The sequence below is a fragment of the Babylonia areolata genome, chromosome 25 (genome assembly GCF_041734735.1).
Source record: "Babylonia areolata isolate BAREFJ2019XMU chromosome 25, ASM4173473v1, whole genome shotgun sequence".
NCBI classification, from domain to species: domain Eukaryota; kingdom Metazoa; phylum Mollusca; class Gastropoda; order Neogastropoda; family Buccinidae; genus Babylonia; species Babylonia areolata.
Window position 1 is genome coordinate 7654545 of NC_134900.1, and position 10462 is coordinate 7665006.

General features: G+C 44.3%; 1 protein-coding gene across 2 annotated transcripts in view; it reads right to left on the reverse strand.

Moving 5' to 3' along the window:
- Positions 1–10426, reverse strand: part of LOC143299760 (E3 ubiquitin-protein ligase CHFR-like) — a 36440-nt gene extending 26014 nt beyond the window's left edge. For both annotated transcript variants that reach the window (XR_013057563.1, XM_076613156.1), the window contains exons 1-6: positions 10208–10426; positions 9499–9595; positions 8183–8231; positions 5989–6052; positions 4656–4778; positions 892–959 (exon numbers count right to left, since the gene is read on the reverse strand). Coding sequence is in view for 1 of the 2 variants with exons in the window: in XM_076613156.1 (XP_076469271.1) it covers positions 892–959; positions 4656–4778; positions 5989–6052; positions 8183–8231; positions 9499–9595; positions 10208–10319 (513 nt within the window). In the remaining variant the exon portion in view is untranslated. The remainder of the gene's footprint in view (positions 1–891; positions 960–4655; positions 4779–5988; positions 6053–8182; positions 8232–9498; positions 9596–10207) is intronic.
- Between the last annotated feature and the right edge of the window lie 36 nt (positions 10427–10462).

Here is a 10462-nt window from a genome sequence, read left to right on the forward strand (position 1 = left end):
GACAACAACAAGAATTTCTGAAAATTTGGCACAAATGTAAAAAGCTTCTTTTTTTTTTTAAATCTTTTTAATTTTTTTTTTTAAACAGTACCTAAAACTCCACACACACAGAACAGTCAATAACATCAAAAGTACAAATCCTGCACAAGGCTACGTTCATACTAAGCCCAGTCAGTTGTGGACAGCTGTTGGCCAGGAGTTGTGTGCGTGTCATTTTACTCTTTCCTGCTGTTGATAAATGTTCACACTGGCCACCAGTCATCACAAGACAGCACCAGCCAGCTTTTTTCTTTGTGGTGTGTGCAGATGGCTGGCTGGTCTGCGGGACTGAACTTTTAATGATAGCAGCTGTGTGAATCACTCTGATTCATCATGGATGAAGAAAAACTTATTGCTGTGCACAAAAGATTAGTTAATATATGTAACAAAGAAGATTAAAATTTGTTGACTGCTTTGTGTCAAATCTTCTGTACATTGGTCTTGCATATTTTGAAAAGTATCAGATCGCATTCTTACGTATTCCATGCACATCTGTGGATTGTGCATCACCTGGGGCATTAAATGGTGGTATTCTGTGTGTGTGCACTGTGATTGTGATTAATGGGGTCAACACATTATTGACAAGAGTTTGGTTGTGAACACATTATTGACAAGAGTTTGGTTTCAATCTTTTAAGTTTTAGAATCCACAACAGTACTATTCATTTCTTGCGTCTGTAGATTGCTGTGTTTCTAGCTAGCAGCAACTGGCTGTGTCTGACTGAAAAGTGTTGCTGTGCCAAGCTGACCGCAACTGGTTTACAGCAACTGACTGGGATTACTGTGAACATAGCCCTAGGTGTGTGCAGTGCACAGAGCAGAGAGCTACCTGTACAGAGGGTCATCCACTCACTTGGGGTGTCTGTTTACGCTTCACAGCTGATCTCCTCTCTCCTCCATCCACCTGGTTAATGCTGTCGTCTGAACATCACACACACCTGGTTAATGCTGTCGTCTGAACATCACACACAAAACGAACATTTATCAGAAAAAACAACAAAAAAGAGGTGTACAGGAGCGATATTTGACAAAGCTGAACATTCACTTAACAAAAAAAATGGCTTGTTAAAAAATAATCTTTATCCATTTCGTTAACGGAAAAAGCATACATTATCATAACACACAAGACAAGGAGAGAGACAACACAATATTCTGCAGTCAGAAGAGACAGCTCCGAATGTGCAGTCTAAAATAACAGTGTTCCATTACAAGCTTGCATCTAGATTTATTCATATGTTGGAGCACATGATGTTCATCCTTCGGATTCAAAGATGACCATGGTTTCATGAACCAGATGAAAGACTGGTGGCTGTAAGTCCAGAGGTGATTGATGAGGCCAATCCAGGCCCTGAACGCTTGCCCACATGTGGGACACAAGCGAGTGGGTGCTGTAGTGGCAGTGGATGCTGCTCGAGCCTTGCGCACAGCACGCTTTAGTTGTGCCACGGTGATGCTCCTGGCTTCAGCTGCACAGGCTCCTGTGTTGAGCTTAATGCGCCAAGCTGGACAGTCCAGAGCAAACGTCTCCCATGTGTTGATGTCAATATCCAGGTCCTTGACAGACTCTTTGAGGGAGTCTTTGTAGAGTTTCTTCTGCCCTCCAACTGAGCACTTGCCCTGACCCAGTTTTCCGTACAGAAGCTGCTTAGGCAATCGGCTGTCTGGCATTCTAACCACATGTCCAGCCCACCTGGCTTGGACATTCTGCAGAAGGGTTTAGACACTGCAGAGGCCAGCTCGTTCCAGGACTTCCATGTCAGGGGCTTTGTCCTGCCACCTGATGTGGAGGAGTCTGCTGAGACAGCTCAGGTGGAAGCGATTGAGCTGTTTGGCATGTCTGCTGTAGACAGTCCAGGTCTCACTGGCATAAAGGAGGATTATAAGGACCTCAGCACAGTAGACCTTCAGCTTGGTAGTAGAGCTGAGTCCTCTCCACTCCCTGATGTTCTCAGAGTCTCCCAAAGGCGGCACTGGCTTTGGCGATCCTGTTGTTGACCTCATCGTCTATGTTCACTGAGTGAGAGCGTGCTGCCCAGGTAGGTGAAGCTGTCAACTGCCTGAAGGTTCTGCCCGTTAACTGTGATGCACGGCTCCTGGTATGGCTTTCCTGTGGCAGGCTGGTACATAACCCCGTCAGTCCTGTACCTGACGTGTATTCCATTTTTGCAGTCAGAGTCTGGGTGACAACACAGCATTGTTTGAAATTGTTTGTCACTGGGAAGGCTTCTGACTTGTTTCCGTCATCCAGAACTTTCACTATCATGCCGTTGTGGAACTGCCAGATGATTGTGATGAACTTGCTGGGGTAGCCAAACTTCATGATCTTCCACAAGCCTTTTCTGCTGACCGTATTGAAAGCCTTGGTCAGATCGACAAAGGTCATGAAGTGGTAACTGTGTTGCTCCTGGCATTTTTCCTAGAGTTGGCGTGCAGCAAGAATCATGTCTGCAGTCCCACGTTCAGCACGGAAGCTGTACGGGTTCTCTGGGAGGAGACCTTGCTCAAGATGCTGGAGAAGGCGGTTGAGCAGGACACAGGCCAGAATCTTCCCAGCAATAGACAAGAGGGAGATGCCTCGGTGGTAGTCACAAGACTGGTGGTTGCCAGATGTGGACTATGCTGGCATCTTTCAGCTGTTGCAGTATCTGTCCCTCGTTCCACATGGACTGGAAGAGTTCAGTCAGCTTTACTTCATGGCAGGGCCTCCTGCTTTGTATACCTCAGCAGGGATTGCATTGGATCCTGGCGCTTTGCCACTGGAGTGTTGCTTCACTGCCTTCATCTTCTGTGGGGTGGTGTTGAGGTCCTCATTGATCTCTATCGTTGATGTTGGCTGGATGGTTGAGGATGTGCTCAGACCACCACTCCAGAATCTGCTTCCTCTATGTCAGCAACTGTGTCCCATCTGCAATGAGGAGGGGTGAGGAGCCAGAGGACTGGGGTCCATATACAGCCAGGGTGAGGAGTCAGAGGACTGGGGTCCATATACAGCCAGGGTGAGGAGCCAGAGGACTGGGGTCCATATACAGCCAGGGTGAGGAGTCAGAGGACTGGGGTCCATATACAGCCAGGGTGAGGAGCCAGAGGACTGGGGTCCATATACAGACAGGGTGTGGAGCCAGAGGACTGGGGTCCATATACAGCCAGGGTGAGGAGCCAGAGGACTGAGGTCCATATACAGACAGGGTGAGGAGCCAGAGGACTGGGGTCCATATACAGCCAGGGTGAGGAGTCAGAGGACTGGGGTCCATATACAGCCAGGGTGAGGAGCCAGAGGACTGGGGTCCATATACAGCCAGGGTGAGGTCCCAGAGGACTGGGGTCCATATACAGCCAGGGTGAGGAGCCAGAGGAGTGAGGTCCATATACAGCCAGGGTGAGGAGCCAGAGGACTGGGGTCCATATGTAGCCCTAAGTGCATTGTAGAAGCGCTTTGTGTCATGGCTGTCTGCAAAGCCCTGGATTTTATCCGCCTTCTTGCTGAACCAGCTATCCTGCAAAGTTTTTTTCTGCACCTTTCTTTTTGCATTAGCAAGGGCATCTTCTTCGGCTTGTGATGTGGGGTTGTTATGATGTGCTCTGAACAGCTGATTTTTCTCTGTTACCAGTGCTTCTGTTTCTTCATCATTTTCATTGAATCAGTCTTGGTTTCTTCGTGTTGCTGGTCTGATATGTTTGAGGGCAGTAGTGTAGACAACATCTCTGAAGGCCATCCTCTTTTCCTCAATGCCGGTCCCATCTTCCTGTGGTGTGTCTGGCAGTCTGCCTTCAAGGTCATAGGCCAGTTCTTCTGCAACCTTGCTGCTTTTCAGCTGGGAGACATTCAGCCTCTTTGCAGTCTTATGACTTTGGGGTCTTCTCATGGGCAGAATGCAAAGCCTGAACTTGGACACAATGAAGTGGTGCTCGGAGCAACAGTCAGCACCACACATGGCTCTCGTCAATCTGACGTCCAGCCTGTCCCTCTTCCTGGTGATGACATAGTCTATAAGATGCCAGTGCCTCAAGCAAGGGTGTATCCATGATGTCTTCTTGCAGGTGTGTAGACAGAACAGGATGTTGGTGATGACAAGGTCATGTGTGGCACACATCTTGAGGAGCAGAAGGCCATTGCTGTTACACTTGCCAGTGCCGTGTCTTCCAATGATCCCTTCCCAGGTTTGGTAGTCTGTCCCTTCCCTGGCATTGAAGTCCCCGAGAACAATGAGCTTCTCTGTGGGACTGCTGATACGAGGGCACTGAGTTCTTCATAGAACTGGTCTTTAATATCATCTGGGTTGGTCATGGTGGGAGCGTAGGCACTAATCAGTGTTGCACTCTTCTTGTTTGAGAGTGGGAACTGAAGTGTCATTAGGCGGTTGTTGATGCCTTTGAGCACATAGCATAAATACAAATCACACACATGCACATACACCATACACAATCGTGAGTGTGTGTGTACACAGATAGTTTAAGAGATGTTTTTCAGATTTTCTTGACCATAATATTTTCAAAGGTGTTTTGAACATGTGGATGTCCAGTTATATCAATACATGTTTATGTCTGTAGGGTTCCATTGATTATGTTTGTGTTAAATCTGATGTGTAATGATAAAACAAGTCAAAACAACACACCAACCTAAGAGGGTGGCATCAACATGAGGTGCACTTTCATACTCCAAAGTGTTCTCAAGCTCTCCCGAGTCGTCCTGCTCTTCCTCTTCCTTAAGGCGAGCAAGGTCTTGGAACACATAGCCAATGTCTGCACAAACATTTTGGGACTGTATCTGGCACAGATGAACAGTATTTGTGCTTTTCCACAGAGCATTTTTTGAATATTCTTTATTACTTTACTGGGCTCTATGATAAATAACTGTACAGAGGGTGCAGAAAGAAAATACCAGTTTACTGATGTTGCAGTTCATGGATGAGAAAGATGAGTAGACTTTGGCAAACTCTCACACAAAAAAGAACAAATTCTAACTTTTGTAGTTGTATTCTTTATCTGTTGATAAGTAGGTACAGTGAGGGTGCAAAAACGGAACACAGCAAATAACACTGATGAATGTTCCTTAACCCTTTGAGCCCTGAGTTCCTGAGCAATTTTAACCCTTCTGCCTGAGCTCCTGAGCCAAAATTTGCAAATAATTGGTATTAAACCCTTTGAGCCCTGACCACCGCTTTACTGGTGGCAGAGAAAAATGACATAATGCCCAGTCACCGGTTGAGCAGTGCGTAAACACTTGAAGCGTGCAGAGTCTCAACCTGGCCCGTCAGGGCAGAAATCAGGGACAAAACGTGCGAGAAAACAACTGTACACAATGCAGCAAGTAATTGATATGCTTGATGATTTATCGGAAGTAGAGTATGACAATGATTACTCTGATAGTGAGGTGGAATTCGAATCGGATGATTTTGCTACAGATAGTGATGTTGAAAATGAATCTGAGCATGCAGAATCAGTTGATCAAAGGAGGCGTGTCAGGTTGAGACTCTGCACGCTTCATGGTAGAAATCGATCTTTTTTATCCAAAGCACATGCACAAAACACAGTGAAAAGGCGCGGCAATGTTGGTACTACATTCGCTGACGTCAGAATATTACGGTTTTTCTGATTGGCTCTTCAATATAAGTCAACCAATAGCAAAACACGACACAAGTGTTTATGCACCGCTCAACCGGTGGCCAGGCATTATGCCACCCCTCCCCACCACCGGTAAAGCGGTGGTCAGGGCTCAAAGGATTAAGTGAGACCAAAAAGGATACAAGCAGCAGCTTGCTCTCAGAAACATCACAAAATGATAAATATATTGTATCCCTTGAACAACACAGGTAATCAGTCATGCGGACAAAATGAACCAGTTCTGAAGAAAAAAGCGACAATTTTTAGCAAATGGACGCTTGATGAATTAAGCCCTGACAACAAAGTGACAGAGAAGAAGGGAAAAAAAATGTCAAAATGGAGCACTTACTGACATCCTCATCATCCTTCTTGTGAACCACAAAGAACTCGTCACCATGTTCTAGCTCCCGGCACTGCACACAGTTCAATACTGAGCTGCCATCTCAAAGTATTGCATTTATTTGATCAAACAATAACTAAAATAAAGTATCGAATCAAAGCACACATACATATAAACTTTTGATTGTACTAACAGATTGTACATATAATGGTATGTCTGGAACAATGTCCCAGTGGTAATTTTCTTGACTGTTGTTCATCCTTTGGATTCAAAGCTGACCACGACTTCAGCGTCAGATGGAAGATCTGTGACTGTGGGTCTGGAGGTGACTGGTGAGGCTATGGTTGTTGGCGAGGCTCTAAGCACCATAATTTGAGGCCATGAGCCTGGAAAGCTCGCCCGCATGTGGGACACATGGGTAGGTGGTGCTGCAGTGGAAGTGGAGGTAGCTCGTGCCTTACATGTGGTGTGTTTCCTCTGAGCCTTTGTGGTGCGTCTGTTTTCTGCTGCTTACACTCCTCTAGTGATCTTGTTTCCACAGGTTGGGCAGTCCAGAGCAAGCGATTCCCAGCTACTGGGATCGATGTTGAAGTCTCTGAGGGAGAATTTGAGGCAGTCTTTGAAACATTTCTTCTGCCCCCGAACTGAGCGCTTGGCCTGGCTCAGCTAACCATACAGCAGCTGCTACGGCAGTTGACTGTCAGACATTTTGACGACATGGCCAGCCCATCATGCTTGGGCTTTCTGTAGGAGGGTGTAGACACTGTGGAAGCTAGCCCATTCCAAGACCTCCATGTCCGGGAATTTGTCCTGCCATGTGGAGAAGTCTGCTGCTGCAGTTCAAGTGGAAGTGGTTGAGCTGTTTAGTGTGTCTCCCTAAGGTGGCACTGGCTTTGACAATTCTGTTGCTGAGTATCAATGTTCACCACTCACGATAAGAGCACTGCCCAGACAGGTAAAGTTGTCGACTGCCTGTAGCTTCTGCCCCTTTACTGTAATGTATGGTTCCTGGTAAAGCTTTCTGGGTTTGGGCTGGTGCATAACTTCCGTCTTTTTGCTGCTAACTGTGAGACCAAAGTTGTCACAGTCCATTTCTCACTGTATATTTGGCTCCGTGGTGGCATTGAGGGTGCATCATCTGTGAATAAGATGATTCTGGTGATGGTCTCCTTTACCCTTTATACTGGCGTGCAGGTGCCAGAGGTTGAATAGCCCACCATCAGTCCTGTATCTTATGTTTATACCATCCTGGCAATTGCAGAAGGCATCATTCAGTATAGCAGAGAAGACCAATCTGAAGAGTGTAGGGGCAAGATCACATCCTTGCTTCACACCATTTGTCACTGGAAAGGCTTCACTCATCACCATCATTCAAACTTTCACCATCATGCCATCATGATACTGCTGAAAAATTGTGACGAACTTGCTCAGGCAGCCAAACTCCATTATGTGCCACACTGGCATGCCAGTATACAGCAAGAAAGGAAGCTGTATACAGACTGGGAGTTTTACTCCCCTCCCTCCACTGAACATTGAAGGGTGGTTTGGGAACTAGTCTTTCAGAAGAGAAGATAAACTGATATTCCATGCCATGCACTCACTGCATGTAAAAGAACCCACAGCAATAAAAGAGTTGTGAATGTAGAAAAATCCACCTTGATAGAAAAGCAAACACCTACAGAAAAAAAAAGAAGAGAAAAACATGCATGGTGCTGCATTGTGGAGACAGGCTGTACCTGGGTACAACAGCCCAAATTCACACAGAGAAATCTGTATTGTGACAAAAATGTAATTCAAAATAATAAATTGAATAATATATTTCAAACAGGAAAATGTACTCATTTACTCAAACTGGAAAAACAACAACACTCGCACCATCATCAGTTTACATGGCTTGACTTTTAAAGCAGGTTAACAAAATATCATTGTACAATGTCTTTTTGTATCTATAGTTTCACAAACAGTGTATAGATTCATATATAATTACATATAACTATATAATTTATAAGCTATAGCCTCTTCACTAACAGACAAACTCCAATTTTATATGCTCAAAGTCAAACACATTCACACACACAAAGTATACTGATTCATTGTTTCACACACACACACACACACACACACACACACCAGTACAATGACTGATAGTTTAAAAAAAAAAAAAAGTTTTCTGAAAAAAAGGATGTGTGTGAAACCACCTTACCTCTCCTTTTGACAACTTGGTCTTGGAGTTTAACAAAGTACCGTTTGTACTGTAAATGTAACAGAAAGCACTTACATATTATTACAACACACAGACTTTCAACAACAATTAATTCATCGATTCTTTTACAGAAAAAAAAACCCTCAGTTTCTAAATTAGTCATGAAGAAAAAAGTTTGAGGTCAGTGAGGCCTACACTGCAATAATCTGACTACTTTGGACTTGGTGTTCCACAACAGATTTCATCTCTTTGTTGCTCATTACCCAGCTGACCACACATGCATTCATCAGGGTTGAAAAACTGCAAATAGCAATCCCAGGGAACCTCTCCTAATAAGGAAGAAAAACAAAACAACAAAAGCATGGGAAACAAAATTACTGTTAGGCATAAGAACAGTCTTCATTCATGGAAATAAAACCTAAGATATGCCTCAGATATTGATCAGTCTGTCGATTTTTCTCCAGAACATTAACTTTAAAAACAAACTGAACACAAACATCATTATAAATATTGATGAAATTATACAGAGTAAGACTAAGAGGCATACAGAGCCAAAAACTTACAAATGGGCATCTCGTACATACCAGATATAAAAAAGAAGAAGAAGAAGAACACAACAATGCCCAATTATCAAATACTAAAAACACAAAAAATGTACTAAACTTTTTAGTAAAAACACAAATGAATGGACCAGCAAGGCAGAAAAGAAGACAGAAAGAAAAGCCATGAGTGGTGGTCTGGGTAGTAGTCTTTCAGAATAAACACACACACTAAAACAGGGTCAGCATGCATACAGCACACATGGGAAAAAAATGACTCTTTGTACTCGGATGCGTTCCTTCTGCATTGTCTCTCTGCCTCCCTCTTTTTCTCTGCCCCCTTTGACTTAGGCTCTTGATTCTGGCTTTGTGTATGTGTTTGCACCCTGATTTTGACACACAACTGCGAGACCTGGTGTAATCTAAAGAACAGTTCTGTGCAGTGCTGTGATTATGGGAGAAGTCGAAGCTTACATGCATGTCTGCAAGTATTATCTTTCAACTTTAAACATTTCCACATAAACGGTGTTTTCTACCCCTCTTCTGTACCAACTGGGCTGGTCAAGACCTGAACAGCATGTTAAATTTCATGCATTGGTCAGGCACCTCCACCCCCACACCATCCCCCTCCACCCCACAACCCTACCACTCCCTTCAGTATATATGTGGTGTAACATAGTGTCTATCCACATGCTTTGATATCACCTTGGAACTAAAACTGTAAACTATGATTAGTAAGAATATATTGATGATGATGACACGATGATGAAAGCTTACCTGGTGTCATACAGCCACACTTTACCCGACTCGTCACGCAGGATGTAGCAGTGGGACCCTGACACCAGTTTGTTGTTTTCATGGCTAATGTCACAGCCTGTACAGTACAGCAGGGCAGAGTCACATCAATCAATGTCACGTCACTCAAAACATAAAGAGAACAACATGAGAGTGAAATATTCATTTTTGTTTTTTTTCTAATTCACTATGTGTGCATGTGTATAACTTTAAGTCAGTTTATCTGTATGCAGGCATGCTTATCTATGTAATTTAGTATTGGAGCTTAGCTTTGGTCCATGTTGAAAATTGTATCTTTAACCAGTTCAATGCCAGGGAATTTTGTTTCCTGATATGGAAACTTATTGTTCCTTTGCTGTTAGTGTCTGGTGCGTTTTTTCAGTAACAGAGATCTGTATGCAATAGGAAGTCATTTACAGCTCAGTCTTTTGTGAAGGACTATGACTATCAAACTAGGAGACAAGATTGCACTGGCTCTTAGTGCTGCAGCCTTGGGGGAATAGCTGGCCTTTGGGAACCATCCCAACGCCGACTGTCCTAAAACCCTCTTTGCCGAGAGAGTGAGGGTGTAACTAGGAAAAGACACTCTCCACTATAATCAAATTCTAAGCCCAGATAGTCGTGACAGCAGTTGCCTCTTATGCTGTTCTGATGGTCATAACCGGGCACGACTATCAATATCATATCGTACCTCGAGCACGTCCGATCGTAAATTTATCTTTTGCGATCAGGTAAGGTGGAGTGTCCGTGTCAGTCACACAGACAAGTTGCGCCCAGTCTGCTGTGGATCCCTCGACACTCATCGCTGGAAAGTTAAAAACCCACACTGATCCCTGTCACCTACATCAGCAAATACTGTTTTCCTTGACACGGCAAGTAGTCGAACTTGCGATACTTCGTCGCAAGAAGATGTCACGATAACCCCCCTTCCAGTCAGCGGTTAGAG